Raw genomic sequence first — 23,702 nt, 5'->3', positions numbered from 1 at the left:
TTTTTGTTTTACCTATCTGTATTTTGCTACTGCATGTCAAACTTTTTAAATGACTCAGTGAAAAAATGAATTCTTGTCATTTTAAATTTCACTCTAAATCTTGTGAACGATCTCTTTGTTCTCAAACACTGTTCCCCATCTTCAGTCTGTGTAGGAGCACGAAGGGGAAGTGAACAAAAAAATGACAAGAACTGTGAGGTACAGCTGGCTTTGTACCTGATCATTGGTTTCAGCTTGTTAAAGTTAAGCCTCAATAAGATATATGTATTTGTAAGTTGAATCCTTTGTGTTTCTTTTTTGTTTGCATGATATGATTTTGTTTTGTATTTTGTTTTTTTCCGCTCACCAGATGTTCCCATCACTTTGCTTCCCACTACTATCATCCCCTCCCTTACCACTGCAACAGTCACAGCCACTGTAGCCATAACCGCCAGCCCTACCACACCTGCAACCACCAGCAGCAGAAGAGGTATGGTACGCTTCTTTGTTATGGCCTGGAAAGCAAACTAAGTGGAACTTTAAAGGTGTTTTTCTTGAAGGGTAGAAAAATTGAGATCCGATTTTACTTAATCATAGGAAGTAATTAAGCCACCTAAATGACTATTAATTAAAGTGATTGGAATAGAATATGAGACAAATGTTATACTTTAATTTCAGTGCCACTTATAACTATTATGATAACATTCCAGAATATAGGTTAAAATTAGTTCCAAAATATAAGTTAAAAGTATTCTACAACACTGAGCAAATTTAAAAATGTGAACATGGACACTGTTTATTTGCGTTGTCTTTTAAATGCAAACAAAGAAGTTCAAAGATGCAGAGATAGCATCTGCTTTTATGAAAGCCTAGTTAAATGTTACCAAGTTGTTTATTTCTATGAGACCAGATTAAAATACTCAGTGTTGAATTTGTTCTAAAATGAGCATAATAAACGAATCATTAAAAACTGTATAAAAACATAGAATGTTTAAGTAAGTACTCAGTGTAGTACCCTTAAGTGATTTGCTGAGTGGACCCAGTGATTCTAACAGAATGTTCTAAAAACCAATGTTCTTGAGCTGCCCAGCATTATAGGAATTGATATCGGCTCCATGAGTATTTGCTGCTTATCAGTCTATTAATAAGCATTTTTGCCTCAAGAAAAATAATCTTGAAGAAATGACACAATTTTTTAAGGGCAAAACAAATATTTGCATAGGCTTCACAAATATAAAAGAGCATTCCTGAGTGGTCATTAGTGGTTAGTAGATGATGAAGAAATAAAAAGAGTTGTTTGAGTGCATTTTAGAAAAACACATTTTAAACTTTATTTCTGCGTAAGCAATGATCAGAGAAAATTTGTCGTATGTGAGCCTGTCCTTTTCTACTTCTTATATGTGTTTTGTGTCATGTTGGCCATACTAATGTGTATTAACAATTTAACTTAAAATCATGAAGACCTTACATCAATATATTCGTAATTAAAGTTCTACCATGGGAAGGCTTAGAAGTATTTTCCTTTACTTGTAAAGATTGTTCAATTACGCTCTTTTTCTTGAAATTTTTATTAGTTCTCAATATTGAGTTGCTAGCTTTCACTTCACAGTTGTTGTAGCATTTTTCTCTTGTTTCAAAAATCATATTTTCTAATTCTAATTTTTCATAATTATGTCAAATATGTTATAAAATGTACAAGATTGGGAGGTAAAGTTTGATGATAGTAAAAATAATTTTTCAAAGATACTGTTTTTATTTTAGTATTACTAAATAAATTATATTTGAGCTAAATCAACAAGTGAGAAAAGTTTAAAGGTATTTCTTATAACAATTTATGTAAAAGTGGGAGAAAAATAATAAAAATGAAGAAAAGTTAAATAATACTTTATGATATTATATGAAATGGAAAATGTCCAGAGTTCTACTTTGCTTTAATTTATTATTTTTGAAGATTTTTGCAGTAATTCAAATGAAATATAAATATTCCATACTAACAAAATCTCAGTTATAATATTACAGTGCAATTTTACTAACAAATCATTTTGATAGAAAATGAGGGAGGTATATTGATTTATTATTTTTATTTTAAGGACCTACTTATAGCCTATTAATCAGTTGTGCTTTCTTTCTTCAACAAATATTTATTGAGTACCTGATATATATATAGGATGATGCCAGCTCTTAAAATTATAGAAATTAAAGGCATTGCATCTTGATATGTAGTTACTGCATTTTAAGCAACCTGTTTAAGTAAAATTAATGTTACATATTTTCAAGTAAATTTTCTTATTTGTGGGTTTCCTAAGATATGTTGTGAATTTCATATCATGTACTTTAATGGTGCTAAGAGCATTCATCTCCCTCAAATGAACACACAAAGAAACAAGCTTCAGATGACACACATATGTGCACACAGCATTTGCTCTTTATTTTTAACCAAATAGTTGAAAGACAGTATTTTTCATGGGGCACCCATATGCATGGAAAGCAATGGACTTTGTAAGTTGGTCAATTCACAGTATCTATTTTATGTAGAAAAAATAGTCCCACTGATATTAAATATTAGCTTCATGCTTATTTTTCCTTTCTGTCTTCAACAGTTGGGGTCTGAGGGAAGTCACCAAGTTCACCTGCATGGTCAATTGTTCTAGTCCATAATTGAGGGAGTGGGAGATTCAGTCAGTACATAAGTATTATTATGAATTTTGTACTCTATCCCTTTTAAGCTACTATACAATATTTACAATATTTCCCTATTTGTGCATTACTTATTAAATTACAGCTTTCACATACAACTATACTTTAAATGGAATTAATTATAAATTAGTGAAAGGTATAAATTATGGTAAAATATATATCACAATAAGAATATGGTTTCCAAGAAAAGCTGAGAAGTAAAGAGTACTAAATATTTTCAGCTTGCTGATTCTTTAGAAAGATTATGTTCCATCACTTTCATTCACAGATATGAAGTAAACTATTTTATTACACTTAAATGAACCTTCTTCAAATTTTATAAATGATAACATTTATCTAGCTATCTAATTAATTACCACAAATAAATCACTGTTTGTATCTCCTTTGACACTATCACTAACCCTTTTGTTGCTGATTTTTCCAACTTAAGGTATGGTGAGCATCAGTGTAAAAAAATAAAAAGAATTACATACGTGGCTATATTATAAATCAAGATGAAATAGAGCAAAAGAAACTACTCAAATTGTCAGTCATAACCTTGAGAATCTGCACATCTGTTCAGTTTGTACATGAAATGTATCTCTGTTTGGAAGACAAGGATCTTCAAGCAAATGAGAGAAAAGCTAGCAATTAGCAATAGCTTGTTACAAATAAGATGTTAAAACACAGAGAAGTGAGCAAACTTGAATAGTCCTGGAAAAGATAGAAAGTAAGTGAACCCCGGAGGCATCTTTGAGTGTGAAGGTTTAGTTCATCTGTTGAGAAGGTCTTGGACAGGGAAACAAATGGAGCCTCTGCAATTTCATTAGGAAAATCAGAAACACTTAACAGAAGTACTTAATTCCCAGGGCATCTTGAAAATTGGATATTATGTAGAGTTCTGGACATATAATCAGCACTCAATACATGGCAGGATATTGCTCAGTTCTTTTTCACAGAATAGTTGTGTTTACTTGTAATTGGATCATACAGTGAATACAATGCTGCATTTTCCTATTGTAATTACAGTTTTAATTCTGCCAAATATTTTTGGTGTTGGTGTAGTGATTACTTACTAGTTTTAGATCTATGTTAATTGATTATATGAAAAAGTTAGACAGCAATTGTATTAGAGCATATGAAACTTTGTATCTATCTATATATCAGTCTATCTATTTATCCATCCATTCATTCATCCTTGAATTTAAAGTTTATAAACTCCCCATGTTATAGTATTCTTGATATATATTATATATCTCAAATATAAAACATTTTTGTTGATCTCAGATTGTCTTCAATACATAAAAGCATTGCTATAACACAATTTAATTTCTGCTTTTGGAAATTGCAGGGAGGGGTTCTTTTTCTTTCTTTTTTCTTTTTTTTTAGACTAGCAGCCTAATTAGCTCTATCATTCAATATGCAATAGAATATTTGTGTGTCTGTATACATATATATACACACATATGTTTTCTCTTATAAATGTTTTTATAGTATTATTAGGTCACTGTGATAAATTTTAATTAGTTAAATATGATAATTTATAAATTTGTTCCAAATGACCTGATGTCATTTGTGATGTTGATATTATTTTATCATGGTATGTTTTATTTGAAATACTTTTTTTATTTTTAATCATAGAAAATTTTAATTTTATAATTGCTATGTCATAATCTAGAAATCTTTAGCAGTATTCTCATTATATAGATGATATAAAGATATTGAAAATTTAGGAAACATTAGACATATTGACATATATCAATGTCTTAAGTTTTATTTTTTAAAGATTTTATTTATTTCTTTTTAAAGAGAGGAGAAGGGAGGAAATAAGGAAGAGAAGCATCACTGTGTGGTGGCCTTTTGCACATTCACACTTGGAGGCCAGCCCACAACCCATGCATGTGTCCTGACTGGGAATTGAACTAGCAACCCTTTGGTTTGCAGGCCAGCACTCAATGCACTGAGCCACACCAGTCAGGACTATTTATCACAGTTTTTTTAATTAGAATTTACAACTCTAAATTTATACTTATCAAAAGTGAATAACTAAACTGCTAGCTGCTATCTGTCTTTATCTCTGCAAGACTGCAAATGTCCTAAAAGAAATAGAGATGGAGTGAAGATATATCTCATATATCTCCTGTCCTAAAACTATTAGCATGTTCAAATATTTCATGCATTTCAATGTAACAAAAGGGGAAAAATTCTAGAAATGGTGATAAAATTATTTGTACAATCTATGTAAAAATACAAATTAATTATTTGTTCAAATATAGATTTGGTTTTACATCTATGACAGATGGAAAGGATAACTTTATATTAATAAAATCACATCATTTATGTAGTAATCTGTGGGGGCTCCACCTGCAGAGCTCCCCCAGCTGCTGTAGTTGAGAATAATTCTGTAAGACATGATCTGCTTGGGGAGGAAGGCTGACCAGTTTCTCAGAGGAGAGAGGCATTTTAGCCCCTCTCTCAATGGGCTTTTATTAAGTTTATCTTGCACAAGGATGCATATCAAAGAAAGGAGGTACGGTTTACAGATAACATTCCTGGGACTACCCAGATCTGTCCTTTTGAATCAGGGTCTGGTAGACAGGGTAAGGCCAATTGGCTTCGAAACCTTGGGAAACAAACTTATTTTGTGCTTGGACCCTTAGCATTTAAATTGAGGACTTTCTTACCAAAGCAGGTTTCATAATATTTTACACATTCTTTCTTAGGCCTGATCACCCCCCCTGCCAGGAACTGCGGGTTCCAGCACAGGGCTGTACCCTCTTCAGTATTATTTCAGGCCTGAATCAGGCAGGGGGAAGCAAGGCAGCCAAGAGGTTAGGAGATTTTTTTACAGACAGAATGAGGACTCAGGCTATGACATAGCAGAGGGGTGAGGGTCCATCACCTCTTTTTCTATAGTCCCCTAAGTCCTTCCCTGAGGGCCCTTTCATGACTGTGTCTATCTAGGGTTGTCCATCCCTTGAGGAATCTTACCCATCATTGACTATTCATCCATCCTCCAGGGGCCAATCAGGATGGAGTAAAGGGAGAAGAGGCTGAGCCCCTGCCAGGAGGATAAGCTTTGTCTCCTTAGTGGCTTATGGTCCCAAGGTCCCTTAGGTTCCTTAGCCATGGAGTTTTTATGCTCGTTAGTGCAGTTACAGCTCCTGAAACCAGGCAGGGAGTTTCCCATCAGTAATCTCAACCAATTTGTAAATTATAATGAGATTAACTGAAATGGAAACTTAATTTAGGGTGGCACAGCAAAACAAAAGCAACGGATTATTTTAATTTAAGAAATCACCTATATCAAATTATCTGCAACCTGCGTAATAATGATCAACCACACAAAATTTAGAGATGGGTGCTGTTGTGTTTGGTCCTACACTATTGATAATAATGCTCTTTTTTAGGAATGCCTGAGGCTCTCACCTGTGTCCTTATCACTTGTAGGAGCTCCCAACAAAATTTATTATTTGCAGGCCCTGGAGGACCACACAGTGAGGTCACAGACAGAAAGGTAGAGAACAAGCAAGTGCACAGACCTGGGACTCTGTTTTTATAGGGTCAAAGGATGAGTGTCTAGGGTTTTGTGGGTTGGCTCTTTATTGGAGAACTTAAAACAAAATGAAAAGAACAGCATTGCAGTGCAGGAAGGGAGGAGAGGAGTTCCTCAAAGCCCTCAGTTATCTAGGATACCTGGACTTTCTGAAGGAGGGAACTTCACAGGTTGCATAGCCTAGTCTTCATCTGGTTGTTTTGCTAGTAACTGTATCATATTGCTGCCACTATATTTATTCAATATGGATGTCTTCTGAAATGAATGCCTTAGCAATCAAAAGCTTCATTTAAAGCACTTGTACCGCAGGTCCTGAATTCTTCACAATTAAATTACACGGTAATTGTGTTACTAATGTTTAAAGATGTAATATTAAAGGAAATATTTTAAATTATCCATGTACAATAAGATGAACTGTAGCATATATCTAGAATAAATATAGCTCCAGTCCAGAATTATAGACCCACAATTTTAGCCCATATACTGCTATGGTATTTTTAAATCATGTGAATCATAAAACTTAATTATTTAACTGTACATGAACTTGGGGACCTGTTTGACATTGCTATTTGAAAGATCTTAATAAATAACTACTTTTCATCTCTATAAGTTTTCTGAAGCTTAGTGACATAAAAAATAAGTCAGGTACACACAGTTAAGCCAGAGCAAATGAAAAGTTGTCGCAGTATTTACTTTGTGCCAGCATAGAGAAATTGAGATGGATTATAAAAGTCTATTAATATTTAATGAGCATTTTAAATTAACTGCAATTGTCTAAATGTTAATGATAAAATAGTATTTTATATGCAGATTTCTTTATATCAATTATTATCTTGTCTCTGGTTTCAAAATACAATATGCTAAAATAAAACAAATACATATACATGCACTTCAAACCACTGTCTGAAGCATTTATTTAATTGTAATTAATTCAGTTTAAAAAGTAATAATGATTTGACCTGTACTGCTATTATCTATTTCCTTCAACTCAAAAGAAATCCATCTATATTTTATTTGTTTTCAATAATATGTCCTCTCCCTTTTGAAATAGATACTTTAAAAAATTGAAGACAAAGAGATAAAAAAGCATTTATCAGAATAAAAGAAAAAGAAAGCTAACACTGAAAAACACTGAATGGAGTAAAATTATTCTGGCTCTATGTTAGTGACTGTAATAACACTGAAATAGAGCACTTACAATTGTAAAATATATCATCTTGACACAGTTAAATCTTAAAGTGTGCAAATCAAGAAGTTATTTATGAGCTTATAGTATGAGTGTTTAGCTATTAAAAATGTTTCTGGCTTTATTGGTGGTAATAAAACACAATTTGCATGGTGTAAGATTTTAAAAATTAAGTGTCAATATGTTGTTTTTTTCACTTGTCAAAAATCAAGCAATAATTCATTTTCCAGATGGTCCTTATAATGAGACCTGCTTATCTGCAAAAAGACAGGTTTCCACATTTAGCTAAATAATTATAGCTAAATTTCCATTAGTCCTTTAAAAAACATAATTATTATATGAAGTTGACTCAGTTTTAAAATTAAATATATGAAAAATAGTTTCTTATGAAAAAGAGGATCCTAAAAAGATTTCTTACTTTGAAGGAACAAGCAACACGTATGTTCTGTGGTTTCAAGCCCTCCAACCTTGCTTATGAGAGCCACATTGTTAGTGCCAGAGGCAGTGGCTACAGCCTGGGCGTGAATGGACGTGCAGACTGGGGTTCCCGGGCTTTCAGTCAGCTGATATGTGTGTGTGTGTATCATATATATGTATGTATATATATATAGATAGATAGATAGATAGATAGATAGATAGATATTATATACGTAGATAAATAAAATAAGTTTTCTTCAAGTATTTACCAAATGCCAGAAAGTAGGTATTATTTTAAATTTTATTTTATTTTTATAAGGACTTTATTTATTTATTTTTGGAGAGAGGGGAAGGGAAGGAGAAAGAGGGAGAGAAACGTCAATGTGTGGTTGCCTCTGGCGCTCCCCTCCCCTCTGCACTCTGAGTGCAGAGGCCTGGCCTGCATCCCAGGCGTGTGCCCTGACTGGGAACCAAACCGCAACCCTTTGATTCCCAGGCTGACACTAAATCCACTAAAACACTCAAATATATATATATGTGTGTGTGTATATATATATATATATATATATATATATATATATATACACACACACACATATTATATATCATATATATATTTCAAATATATATATATATATATTTGCAATACCACCTGTTATGGGAAACAGAACACTTATGCCCCATTCTATTTACTAAGAACACTCTTGTGGATTGTTCAAGTTAAAGCAGTACTAATTGGTAGTTACAGAATAGTCATGGGGATGTAAAGTACAACATAGGGACTATAAATAATATTCTATTAACTATATATGGTTTCAGATGGGTATGAGATATTTTGGGATGATCACTTAGTAACTTATATAAGTCTAATCACTATGTTGTACACCTTAAACTAATATAATATTGCATGTCAACTGAAATTGAAAAATAAAAAGTGATTTATTTTTTTAAATTTTTTAAAAGATTTTATTTATTTAGAGGGGAAGGGAAGGATAGAGGGAGAGAAACATCAATGTATGTTTGCCTCTTGTGTGTCCCCTGCTGAGAACTGGCCTGCAGGGAACCGGCCTGCAACCCAGGCATGTGCCCTGACTGGGAATCGAACTGCGATAGTCTGCTTCACAGGCTTGAGCTCAATCCACTGAGCTACATCAGCCAGGTAAAAAGTGATTTAAAATCAATAAATTAATAAAGCAGTAAACATTTTTAAGTGTTTCTTTATTTGGCTTAAATCAATTTACACAGAAACCTTTGTTCTATTAGTTTATATTTCTTTTAAGTAAACAGTCTACTTGTTTTTACTTTTATAAATGTGGAATAGCTCATTGACTTTATGATAATAATCTTAGATTTAATATAATCTTATAATATATACAGTTCCTGCAAAATAACTTCCAAGAAAAAGAAAGTTTTTCCTAGTGGGCTGTGTGCCATTTTCTTTAATTCATTTTATATAATATGTATATACATATAAATATTAAATTAAAAACTTTCATAATTATTGTATTCCAGAAAGCCCATCACTTATAAAATATCAAGATTAAATAAATTACTTATTATTAGGATGGTAACCTGTTTTATATTTTAAAATTCAGCCTGCATATATGAATAAATGCATTTCTAGAACACCTTTAAAATTATTTGAAAAATCATTAATAAACTAAACTGGTTGTATCTTTCTTACTAACCAACATATTAAATTGATGAGCCATGCCTTTGAAGCTGAAAAGATTGCGGGTGCTGCTCTCGCCTCCCTGACACTCCACATGAAAAACACAGTTAATAACCTCCCGTGTAAGCTTGGTGAGACACCGAATTGATACTGATTAAACCAAGTGTGGAGTAGAAGGTGACCTTGACTTCAGCTGGAACTTTCTGCCAGGACAATAAATAAGAGCAAATGCCACAAAGCATGATTCCTGAGAAGGATCTAATATAATCTATTCATTTCAGGGAGTTGGCGGAATTCAATAAGTGCTTGGGTAATTGTAACATTTTTTAAAATCTCTCACTTCAGTAATACAGTAGTTTTTTATTTCTCTACATTTCAAGTAATCTCCTGTTAGCTTTCTATATTTACTTAAATTAACCTGTGGCCAGAAAATTAAAAGCGGCTTGATGTAAACTGGGCATAAATTGATTGCAAGGCAAGGATACAGATTTTTCCAAGTGATTTCTTCAATACATACATAAGAAAAATGACTAAAATGACTAAATTTTAAAATGACTAAAAAAAAGAAATTGTCCCAGTAGGTATACAGGTTTAATCTATTGCAAGAAAAACTTTCAAGTCCAATGATTTATAGCAGTTCCACAGTTAAAATTTGTGTTCAATAATGTTAAAAAGAGTCAGCAAAGTTACTGTAAATGCTAACTGTTAAGTAAGAACAGAAATTAAACTTTATTTGCCAATACTGTTTAAAGAATTACATTGGTGTAAAGGGAATTTCGTTGAAAGTGTTCACTATAATAAACAAAAATACCCAATTTATGTCCAGTTATTTTTCATTTTAGAAAAAGAAATAAACAAATATTCCCAGGACTATTTTATTTTAACTCACTAGTAAGCAAAGAATGCTAAGTAATGAGTGTTTATATAGGGGAGAAGAAAGCAAATTTGAACTAACATGAGAAACTGGACTGGATTCATTGAGAAACATATTTTTTCAAAAGCATTTGAACCTAATTTGATGTCTGACAACCAAGTCCCTTACTAAGAAAACACGCTCTTGGTGTAGTCTGTGTTAAACTGGGTAAGTTACAATGGTTTTAATATATTTTTCCCTTGAAGTTGTATTCTTTAAATATTGATGATAACCCCCTTTTTTCCAGTTTAGACAGTGTTACTCATATATCAGCAGGAATTGACGACAGTCTCAAAACATAGCTATAGACTTTTTAATGCCATTTTCACAGAAGTAAAGGTAGAGACTGGGAATTTATAATGGATGGAGAAGCAGGAGAGTACTCTCAACAGCGAGGTGTTTATCCGCACTGGATCTGAAGGAAATGTGTGGGCTATCAGATTCAGAGAAGAACTGGAGGCAGAAAAGGGCAGCTCAGAAAGAGCAGTAGTTAGAGAAGGTCACAGCCAGTATCCAAACCTAAATCAAGTGGGAACATTGGGAGACAAGTGATCAGTATTAAGCCTCTTTCTTCCCCTGCTTTCCAGAAATTTCCCATTAACTAACTCCAACTGAAAAATCAGAGGTCAAGGAACCTGAATGGAGCAGTGCAGAGAAGTCAGCCTGTCAGAGCACAGAGCAAGGCAAACAAGGATGCAGGATGGATCTGGGGACCAAAAGGAAAATGAGCAGAGGGACATGCATGTGTTTAGGATGTCGTCAGATTCATTTAAAATATGTCATCTAATTTAATCACTTGGGGTGATTACATGACTATTTTAGTTTTGGATTTTTTCTCATTAATATACATATTTCAAGTCTATCATAGAAAACTAATAATGGAGCTAGTAATGGTGGTAAAATACCAGCCCTCACAATTCATTCAAATATATAATTTCCCTGGTAAAGCAACAGTCAAAAAGAAAAGAAAAGAAAAAAAACACTGTAGATGGTAGAGGGCAGATTATGAATCTCAATATGGCTGGCTCTGTTATCATATTTTTAAGAACTTTAAAAATCTATTTTACCCTTTAGGTATCCTAATTTCCAAGAGATAATAATTTTAAATCTTGCTATGAACCATACCCATCTAATTCACTGAGAAGTGATAGTTTCCTATTCAGTGTTCTCATATCTACTTGTATGGGCTCAAACTATTTCTTTTTATTTGAATGAGATGCTTTGAAAATCATCGTGGTTCTGGGAGGCAGGGTGGTAAGGCTCTAAAAATGAGCCAGTCATAAGTTAATAATAAACTGCTATGTGTATATGTCTTATTAACTTTCCATGAAAAGAATTTTAGTGTCACATACACAAATAATTTTCAGTCTCAGGGTAATAACTGTTCAGAAAAGAAAATCATTTTCTTTATGAAAGATTTTAGAAACCATAATTACAGTCTTTAATATGTAACATAATATATCTGTCTTAAATGTTTTAAAGTGTGTATATATTTTTTAATTCAGCTAAGTTGGTAGGCAGAAAATAGGTAAAATAAAAATAATTTAACTTTTCACTCTAAAAGATACCTATTTGTCTATACTACATACACCTTGTGACCCTCCACGTTTTACCACTGACAGGCCAGAAAGTTTTGTTCAGAGTGAGATTTTTTTCCTCACCAGGGGAAATTTTTTCATTGCTTTTAGAGAGAGAGAAAGGGAAAAAGAGAAGCATTGGTCAGTTAATCACCTCCCTTTTGCCTTGGACTTGGGATCGAATTGAAACCTAGGCATGTGATGTGCCCTGATCAGAATTGAACCCTCAACCCTTTGGTTACTGGGAGAATGCTCTAACCAACTGAGCTACATTGGCCAGGGCAAGAATATCTTTTAAAAGACTAGAAATAAAAGTCTAACTTTTCTCAAATTTCTAGATATTTTATTCTATAGTTTAAGAGTTAGTTGAAACTTAAGCACACAGCTCAAAATGCTGCTTTAGAAAACTAAAATCCTCATGTGCTTTTCTTTTAGCCCTGCCTAGTTAATCCAGATATATTCCAATTTAATTTTAAGCCAAAAGAAAAAGAATACAAATGAGAAGGAAGTTTTAATAGTGGTTTATTTTAATACTCCATATTAATATTTATAATTTATCTAATCAATATATGGCAATCTATCCATGTAAGCTTTTCCATGGTAATATATCAATATGGGATTTTAAAGTATAGTATACAGCATGTTCTCAGGGTATAGACATTCTTTCACTCGGCTAAGGAGGAAGAATATCTGGATTCAGCATGAGATAGTGAAAGTAATTGCTGGGGCAAGATATTTTGCTGTCATCTTTACTTCCCCTCTGGACATGTGATCTTAGGCAAGGCAATTTATCTCTCTGGACGCCAGCTAGCTATGTGAATTCCAATGTCTTCTCAACTCCTGAATTCTATGGAATAGAATATTCCTAAGTGAGTTTTTTTGCCAGGGACCAGCAGAGTTTCTGGTGTTTTTCATTCAGAAGTGTTGTATAAAATCTCTCTTCCAATGACATTATTTAAATATTTTAAAAAATAATTCCACACTTCCAACTCATTTTTGTTTGAATATTCTGAAAAACTGAAAGTTTAAAAGTGAATTATTAGACTTTGACCACAACATTTGGCTTTCTGGTCACTGTTTCCCGGCTGTACACCCGTCTCTTCTCCCATCATTTACATTTTCACATTCATTTCTCGCCAAGTCTTTATATACCTAGAGATGGTTCTATATGTAAAATTCCCATTCTCACAGCACGATGGTAAAATAAATATTGAGTTCCAGCTCTGATGTGCATAAAACTAAAGTATATGGTAAAGTTTTGCAGTTTTGTATTTGAGTCCAAGTTTTTTCTGATCAACCACTTCATAAACAAATTCCCAGCATAAATGAACTTTCTGATATTATTTTATGTTGGAATTTAAGACTGATCCCTTTTAAATAAATTAAAATGCTTATGGAAAAAATGAAACAGTGAAGAGCACGGCTTCTGGGTTCATATCATCTGGGCTCTTTTTACCGTTTTGCCACAGATAAGGTTTGCGACTCTTCTTAAACTCTCTGTGCTTCTGTTTTTAGATCAAAAAGGTGCAGATATTAAAAACAGTATCAACCTTAGAATATTGTTTTGTATTAAAATATATTTATACATTTAACTTACTTAAAACAAAGCTTGCTCACAATACTCAATATTTTAGTTTTTATAATAATTATGAACAATTTTCTTAACCATCTTAAAATATAGGATAAAAATGACTTTTTTGGTGACTATCAATGAGATTCGATGACACTTGATAGGTGAAGGCTACTGTGTATGGAAGATAAATTATTCTCTAAAATTACATAATTCCTTTTTAAAATCTAGAACTTAAGGATTTACCATGTGACTGAAAGTAAAAGTCTTACTGAAAGTCTTTTTTTATCTGAAAATGACTTTATTTTGCCTTTATTCTTTTTTTGTTCCTCAAAGATTTAATCTTTATTTTTTTTATTTTTAATTAATTTTATTTAGTTATTTTTCAAGTACAGTTTTTTTGTCTATTTTTTCCATCCCAGCTTCCCCCGCCCCTTGCTCCCCACCTCCCTCCCATTTCCACCCCTGAAAGTCTTAATTACTTATTTCAGTGTGATCAATGATCAAATATGTCAGAAATATTTTTTAAACAAAGTATTATACTTTGTAATAAATTTTCCTCACCAAATATTAACAGGCATTTACAAGGTCTTCATTAGCATAAATATTTAATTTTGGTTCCAGGTTCAGGATATACAAGTTATACTTGAAGCTACAGTTTTCCCATCACAAAAATGATTTATGTATCTATTATTAAATATTTATTGTTGTTCTATTACAATTGTCCCAGTTTCCCCCCCTTTCCTCTCCTCTGCCTACAAGCCAGTCCCCACCCTGTTCTTTATGTCCATGGGTCATTTGTGCATGTTTCTTGACTAGTCCCTTCCCCTTCTTTCCACCCTTTTCCCCTTCCCCACTGGTGGCTGCCAGTCTGTTTCTTGTTTTCCTGCCTCTTCAAAAATGGTTTTATTAAACTACAGTAACCAGAGGGGGCAGGGGGAGGAGCATAACAGGGAAAAGAAGGGCAAGGGTTGTCAAGGAACATGTATAAATGGCCCATGAAAAAAGCCAAAGGAGGGGTAGGAGTGCGTGTGGGAGCTGCAGGTGGGCGGGGGTGGGGGAAGTGGTGGGGGAAAAATGGGGACAACTGTAGTTGAATGACAATAAAAAAATAATTTTTAAAAAAGTTATTCTAAGCATCAAAGCAAGTATTCATTCAAATGTCCTGTCATTGTCATAATATGGGTGGTTTTCTAAATATGAGGAAACTATTATTATAATATATATTTAAGGTAGCCCACTATTTTGTTTTAAATTTGGGCTTGCTTATATCAAATGACACAATTTTATGTCAAAATATTATCATTATTTATCATTAATTAGTGCAACTTAATACCCATATTTGATATATTGACCTAATGAAGCCATTAACCTCAAAACAAGCCCTTATATATTCAATTGATTAAAATATATTTATACTCATACCATAAATTAAAGAATTTATGAAATTTGGGGGAAATTACCTAAAGACATTTAAAACTTGGCATACTTATTTCTCATTGCTAGTTATATTTTTAAATTTCTTAGCTTTCCAGTAACTTTGAAATTTTTTCTATAATCACATTTTAAATAAATTTATCACAGTTAAGTTTGTTTAAAAATGTTAACCAAAATAAAGAAAAGTATCTATCTTTATCCTGTACCCTTGAGATAAACTGTTACATTTTGGAAATATTATTCTGGAGATTTCATTATGATTATATATATGTAAGCTGTTTATACAAAAAAGTGTTGATGCAAAATACTATTTTATATTTTTTATTATTTTTCTATCATGATTATCTCACTATGTTAGTATGATAACTCTGCATCTCTTTTGATGTTTTCTTGAGTTTAAAATAAAATTATAATTTCTAATAATGTTTTTCTTTTTAACTACAGGGAAATATTTAAAATATAGAGATTTTATGATTTGAAGTATATATTGAAAATAAAAGACAGACAATGACTATTGTAACTTTTTAAAGTCCAAGACAATTAAAAAATCCAGTGAACATTGTGGTAAAATAGTGTTTTACCTATTTATTCAGTGGAATGATTTACTCAAAAATTTATATTTATATAGGATCTAAATATCTTAATCATTCACTATTCAATATATGGCAAGATATACTTATGTTGAAAAGTTATTCTTCTTAAAATTGCACTAGTATTGATTTTAAAATAAAATGAAAGTTCTTCAGTATTATTATAATGATATATAAATAGTATAAACTTCTACTTAATATCATTTAACACTTTATTCTTGCTTAAGTAATACTCAAGATAACATAACAATATATTTATCTCATGCAAAGTTTATCTACCACAATATCCTTAAATAATTTTTGCATTTACCTGGAAATTTAAAAATACTAAAATATCCCCCCACTGGTGTGGACTGAGCACTGGCCTGTGAACCAAAGGGTGGCCAGTTTGATTCCTATTCAGGGCACATGCCTGGGTTGTGGACCAGGTCCCCAGTAGAACGCATGCGAGAGGCAACTGCATAGCAATGCTTCTCTCCCTTTCTTTCTCCCTCCCTTCCCCTCTCTCTAAAAATAAATAAATAAATAAAACCTTTAAAAAATAGTAAAATATTAGAATGATAGAAACAGTCTTCAGAACCATGCAGCCTACCTCTCCTTTTTTTTAGTTGAGGAAATTGAATCACAAAAAAAGGAATAGAATTATGACTATATATTATTTGATGCCATAACCAATTCTAAAACTAAATTTTTGAATTATATTTTTTTTCACAATGACCCATGACAGGTATTATTTTCCTATATACAGAGGCATTGGTTGATAATTTATAACTTTATATGTTGTCTAAATCATATAATTTAAGAAGAAGAAATAATGAAAAACATATTTTTAAATAATAAAACATTATAAAATCTTATTCACTTAAAATATCTTATTACTGTAAAACATAATTAGAGGGAATCAAAATTTGAGAATTTATGTTCTTTAAAATAACACCGCTAAGAATCATTGATTATCAATCCTGCAAAAGCCTCTTAAGGTGAGTTTTTACTGTTTCCTTTTACTGATGATCACACAGTTTCAAAATTGAAACTAAAATTTCTGAACACATATTTCCACTTACTATGCCATTCTATACAAAAAGTACAACAGATAAATTAGATAATGAAAAAATAATATGGCAACTCTATATTGTTAAAACACATGTAAATGTGTAGAGGTCTTGCTAATATTCTTTTAGGAATACATAGATGTCATGTTCAATCTGTACAAAACTTTACTTTTCTGAAATATTCTGAGAAAATTTATAATTCTCCTTCACAAAATTCATCAAAAATATTTTATATGTAATTTCTTATGGCCCTAGCCTAATCTGATGGGAAGGTCATTCTTGAATCTGGGTTTATTTGTTGGGATTAATAATTGTACTGAATTTTCCTAAACATCCAGTTTTAGCACTTCATTAGCTGAGTCTTAAAACAAGATAAAGGATTCCCAAGTAGAATACCTCAGAAAATCCTCTCCTTATGCTTCCTGATTATCCTTATTATTTTTAATAAATTTCTCTCCTATCCCATTCTAGCCCTGAGATCCTCATGTTATTATCAGAAGTGCTAAGTCATACATCAGTCAGTGTTGAAACTATAGTTGTTTTGTCTTCCTTCCAAAAATTAATTCTCTGGAGTATATCCAAGGTCAAGTGATTTAACACTTTAAAATAAAAGTGTTAAAATAAAATAAAAGAACTTTCTTTTCTCCATGCAGTTTGGCTTTAAAATGAAAGTACTTGGTTTAAATTATGCCTGAATATTTAGGTGTTCAAAAACTAAAGGAAAACACTTTGAAAGTTTAATCTATGAAATACAAAGAAAGTAAAGCAATATAAATATACTTATCAGTATAAAGAATTAATTTAAAATTTCAGAATGAATCCTCAGTGAAAGATTGTTGTAGTATTTGCATGACTATAACTTAACTTTGTTATTAAAACATTAACTTTAACAACATTGATTATTTACCCAGAATCTATAAACTGAGGTCATCACTATGAATGTAGAAGCTGTTTGGAAATTTTAAAGTATTACAAATACGTGTTTCTCATAACTATTCTATTAAAAAAAAAACAAAACTTTTTTTCAAGCTGGCCAGGAATCTATTGCATTTTTATGGGGAAAAAAGAAACATTAATATTTGAAGAAAATCACAAACAAAAATAATTTATTTTAAATAAGGGCTATTTTTAAAATTGAATCAAACTTTTGGCCCACTAGCATTTGATTATTATTATGCCATTTATGTGATTGTGCATGTGGTATATAATAATGTCAAATGGAGAAAAGGTAAGATTTTCGTGTTCCTTAAACAATTTATCTTAGTATTTTAGACTTTTTTGGGGAGCCATTGTTCCTTTAGCAGATGAGATGAACGTGCTGTCTAGGAAACAAAACAAATTTGCACGGGGATTTTGGTAGGGACAGAACTTTAAAATAATAGCCAAATGTTATGGTCTTCTCTTTATTTTGTTCAGTAGGAAAATTAATATATCAATATAAGTTCAGTTATATAAAACACTTAGAAAAAACAAACCTCATTTTTCATTAACTTATTCTGTAAATATATCTTTGAAAGTTTCCCTTGCCTTAAGTATTCGTTATTTAAGCAGTAAGGTCCATCTTTCTATGAGAAAGACCACCTAACCAAAAAGGTGAGAAGCAAATATAGATGCTAGGAGTCTATATAATGACCCTACCACACATCGGCTTCATTAGCATAATTAAAATACTTAAGAAATGGGAGTAGAGAAGCACAGGTGCATAGTTTCTTAATGTGGCATATACATAAACATATTTTTTCACTTCTGTTTTGAAAAACTTCAGTTTCTGTACTGTGGTAAAATCAATAAGATCACAACTTAGGTTTTATTATTCCTGCACCTTTTCTAAATTTTGATCCTTTTATGACATTTCTGCTAGGTACAATTTTACTGTTTAAATGAACCTGGGGAATAAGGCATTCCTAGTTCTTTAATAAGATATGTGTCTTCAAACACAATTGGATGTGAGGCAAAAGTCACATGTACAAAGTATGTAAATAAAGCATTGCACATTAAAATTAAACATAACAAATATGCAATAGTGAAAAATAAATCTTCACATATTCATACACTACTTATTCTAATGAGTGAGAATATTGTAAGAAATTTGGTAAGTCACACTTAAAAGATTAGAATTTATTTGAGAAATAATGAGAAATAATTAAAGTAAAATAAAAGCTTAAATTAGGCTTTGAAAAATCTCTCTGAAGTGGCATGATGGTTGAAGGATTGAGGAAGATAGGAATGACAGGTAGCCATTGAAAATGTCTTGGCAAATAATGATGAGGATGTGAAGAATGACAGTAATCAAAGACATAAAGAACATAAAATGTCTCCAGAGATTTGGGAAAGTAAAACCGACAAGTTTTGTAAATGATTAGGTAAGAGATTTTAGTTTACAGGATGGGTAATACCAAGAAATGGCTTTCAGGATTTTAGCTCGAGTTCCAGGGTGTTTGATGCATTTTATCAGAATAAAAATATATATATATTCATAAGTGAATGAGTTTGAAGGGAAAAATGATATGTTCCATTTTATACATGTAGAGTTTGAAATTCTTTTGCAACAACAAAGTAAAGATGCTTAAAAACTGGGACATAGAATGTATCATCAAGAATAGAAGTACAGCTTTTTGACTGACATTTTTATAGATGAAAGGTAAGCCATAGAGTAGAAATATAACTTTAATAGAATGTATGAATTAAAAATACAAGAATCCTAAAGTTTATACTCTGAGTTTCTTTTTAAAACATCTAAGGGTTATATTGAGGAATGCAACAGTATAAGGCATAGCAAGAGTGGTGAGATGACAGCCAAGAAAACTATGTTGCTCATGAGTTTAGGGTGGAAATTCTTAGGAATTATAGGATGTCTTACAGAGAGTGCCAAATAGTTCAGACAGTCCAAGTATGAAATATGTGAAAAGTATTTTTTTATCTTCATACTGTATTTGATAAATTTTTAAAAGGCAGTTTTACAAAGGTCATAAAAAAGACACAGAAGGATACTTCATAATAATCAAGGGAAGAACCCATCAAGAAGACATAAATATTGTCAACACGTATGCACCCAACATAGGAGCACCCATATATATACGGAAAATCTTGGAGGACTTCAAGAAAGATATAGACACCACCACAATTATAATAGGGGATTTTAACACCCCACTGTCAACAATAAAAAAATATCAACATGGACATGGATGTTGTGGAACTGAATAACACATTAGATCAAATGGACTTAACTGATTTTATGTAGCTTGTATATATACACACACACAATTTATATATAAATATAAAAATAAAAATAAATATAAATATATCCTTTCATCTCAAAGAAGCAAAATACACATTCTTCTCAAATGTACATGGAACATTTTCAAAGATCACATGATAGAACACAAAGCAAATCAACAAATTCAAGAAAATTGAAATCATATCCACTATTTTCTCAGACCACGAGGGCTTGAAACTAGAAACCAACCTTAAGGAAAAATTCAAAAATATTCAAACTCATGGAGACTGATAGCATGCTATTAAACAATGAATGGGTTAAAATGAGATCAAGGATGACACCTAAAAGTTTTTGGAAACCATCAGAACATTTTTTGTAGATGGGAGGGGGTGTGGGAGAATGGGTGATGAGGTGAGGGCATTAAGAAATACAAATTGGTATTTACAGAATAGCCATGGGAATGTAAAGTACAGTATAGAAAATGGAGAAGTCAAATAAATTATACATGTGACACATGGACATGAACAATGGTGTGGGGATTGCCTGTGGGAGTGGGGGTTGTGTGTGGAGGGGACAAAGGGGGGAAAATTGGGACAACTGTAATAGTATAATCAATAAAGTGTAATTAAAAATAAAGATACTACAAAAGCAAAAAAAATCTAGAAACAAATGAAAATGAACACAAAAAATCCTGTGGGACACAGAGAGGGCAGTCTTGAGAAGGAAGTTCATAGCAATACAGGCTTACCGAAAAAATATAGAAACATTTCAAATAAACAACCTAACCCTGTATCTACAAGAATTGAAGGGACAGCACTGAAGCCTAGAGCAAGTAGAAGGAAGAAGATAACCAAGATCAGAGCAGAACTGAATGACATAGAGACTAAAAGAACAGTTCAAAGGATCAATAAGTCCAGGGGCTGTTTTTTTTAAAGATAAACAAAATTGACAAGACTTTAACCATATTCATCAAGAAAAGAAGAGAGAGGACCCACATAAATAGAAATGAAAGAGGATAGATTACAACTGATACCACAGAAATACAAAGGATTGTTAAGAAATTACTACAAACCAACTATATACCAAGAAATTTGAAAACCTTGGTGAAATGGACCAATTCCTAAAAAATATAATTGTCCCAAACTGAATCAAGAAGAAGCAGAAATCTTGAATAGACTGATAAAAGCTGGTGAAATTGAAGCAGTAATCAAAAAACTCCCAGCACACAAAAGCCCTCAACTGGACAGTTTCACAGAAGAATATTACAAAACATTTAAGTAAGAGCTAACCCCTATCTTTCTCAGGCTATTCAAAAAGATCCAAGAAGAGAGAAGACTACCAGACTCATTTTATGAGGCCAATGTCATCCTCATCCCAAAACCAGACAAAGACACAATAAAGAAAACTATAGGCCAATATCACTGATGAACATAGATGCTAAAATCCTCAACAAAACACTGGCAAAATGCATCCAGCAATACTTCAAAAAGATCATACACCATGATCAAGTGGCATTCATCCCAGGGATGCAAGCAATGTACAATATCCACAAATCAATAAATGTAATACATCACATAAACAAAAGGAAAAACAAAAATTGCATATTCATGTCAACAGATGCAGAAAAACATTTAATATGGTACAATGCCCATTTGTGATAAAACACTCAGTAAAATGGGAGTACAAGGAGCATACCTCAACATAATAAAAGTCATGTACAAGAAACCTACAGCTGACATCATACTCAATGGGCAAAAACTAAGAGTTTTTCTACTAAGATCAGTAACAAGAAAAGGATGACAGTTTTCACCATTTCTATTCAATATATTATTAGAAGTCCCGGTGACACAGATCAGAAAAGAAGAAGAAATAAAAGGCATCCAAACTAGAAAGGAGGAAGCAAACTGTCACTGTTTGTAATGACATGATACTACTGTAGACTCCACCGGAAAACTACTCAACCTAATAATTTAATTTGGCAAAGCAATGGATACTAGGTCAATAGTCAGAAATTGAAGGCATTTTTGTACACCAACAATAAAATATGAAAAAGAGAAATCAGGAAAAATCTCATTTGATATAGAAACAAGAAAAATAAAGTACATGGGAATAAAACTAACCAAGAATGTGAAAGACCTGTAATCAGAAAACTATATAACACTGAAGAAAGAAATTAAGGAAGACACAAAGAAATGGAATCATATACTGTGTTCATGGATTGGAGAAATTAACATCATCAAAATGTTCATACTACCCATAGCAATTTATACATTCAACAAAATCTCTATTAAAATAGCAATGATATATTTCACAGATATAGAATAAGCATGTCAAAAAGTAATATGAAGCCATAAATGACCCTACATAGCCTCAGCAATTTTGAGAAAGAACAAAGTAGGAGGAATCATCATTCCTGACATCACACTATATTACAAGTCCACAATAATCAAAACAGTCTGGTATTTGCATAAGAACAGACACAGATCAGTGGAATACAATAGAGAGCCCAGAAATAAACCCAATTAATATGGGGTTTAATCTCTATGTTCAGTTAATATTCAACAAATCAGATAAAAGCATAAAATGGAGTAAAAATAATCTCTTTAAAAATGGTGCTGGGAGATTGGGACAGCTATATGCAAAAAAGAAAAAAAAGAAAAAAGAAACTCAAACACCAACTTACACCATAGACAAAAATAAATTCAAGATAGATGAAACACTTAAATACAAGTTGTGACACCATAGAAGTCCTAGAGGAGAACATAGGAAGGAAAACTTCAGATATTTCACCCAGCAACATTTTCACTGATATCACCCCTAAAACAAGGGACAAAAAGGAAAGAATAAACAAATGGGATCTCAGCAAAATGAAAAGTGAAGCAACTGTATGGGAAAACATATTGCCAATAATATCTTGGATAATGTTTTGATCTCCAAAAAAAGTAAAGAATTCACATGACTCTACTTTAGGAAGACAAAGAATCCAATTTAAAAATGTACAAAGGGCCTGAACAGAAACTTCTCCAAGGAGAACATACAGAGGGCCCAGAGACATATGAAAGGATGCTCAGCATCACTGGCCATTAGAAAGATGCCAGTTAAAACCACAATGAGATACCACTTTACAGAGGTGAAAATGGCCATCATAACAAAATCAACAAGCAACAAGTGCTGATGAGGTTATGGAGAAAAGGGGACCCTAGTGCACTGTTGGTGGGATTGCAAACTGATGCAACCATTATGGAAAAGAGTATGGAATTTTCTAAGAAAACTAAAAATGCCTTTTGACCCAGGAATTCCACTGCCAGTATTATACCCTACAAACCCTTAAACACTAATTTAAAAGAACCTACGCACCACAATGTTCATAGCAGCACAATTTACAATAGCCAAGTGTTGGAAGCAACCTAGATGCCCATCAGTAAATGAGTGGATCAAAAATCTGTGGTACATTTTCACAATGGAATACTATGCAGCAGAGAGGAAGAAGGAGCTCCTACCCTTCTGGAGCTGGAACTGGAAAGCATTATGCTGAGTGAAATAGGCCAGGTAATGAAAGACAAATACCATATGATCTCAACTTTAAGTGGAACCTAATCAACAAAATAAACAAGCAAGCAAAATATAACCACAGATATTGAAATTAAGAACTGACAGTAACCAGAGGGGAAGGGGTAGGGATGTAACAGGGGAAAGAAGGGAAATGTTTGTCAAGGAACATGTATAAACAACTCATGGACAAAACCAAAGAGGGGAAGTATTGAGGGAAGGAGGTGGGGATGGGTGGGGAGAGGGAATGTGGTGGTGGGGAAAATAGAGACAACTCTACTTGAACATCAATAAAACAGTAAATAAATAAA

At 32.3% G+C, this 23,702-nt stretch overlaps 1 protein-coding gene across 1 annotated transcript in view; it reads left to right on the top strand.

Annotated features, from left to right (window-relative positions):
* Nucleotides 1-23,702, top strand: part of CADM2 (cell adhesion molecule 2) — a 344,109-nt gene that overhangs the window by 259,158 nt on the left and 61,249 nt on the right. The window contains exon 9 of the mRNA XM_053667234.1: nucleotides 350-469. Coding sequence (XP_053523209.1) covers nucleotides 350-469 — 120 coding nt within the window. The remainder of the gene's footprint in view (nucleotides 1-349; nucleotides 470-23,702) is intronic.

Source organism: Artibeus jamaicensis, unplaced genomic scaffold, assembly GCF_021234435.1.
Source record: "Artibeus jamaicensis isolate MK-2021 breed Jamaican fruit bat unplaced genomic scaffold, CSHL_Jam_final contig_466, whole genome shotgun sequence".
Lineage (NCBI taxonomy): Eukaryota > Metazoa > Chordata > Mammalia > Chiroptera > Phyllostomidae > Artibeus > Artibeus jamaicensis.
This window is presented reverse-complemented; position numbering and strand designations above follow the sequence as displayed.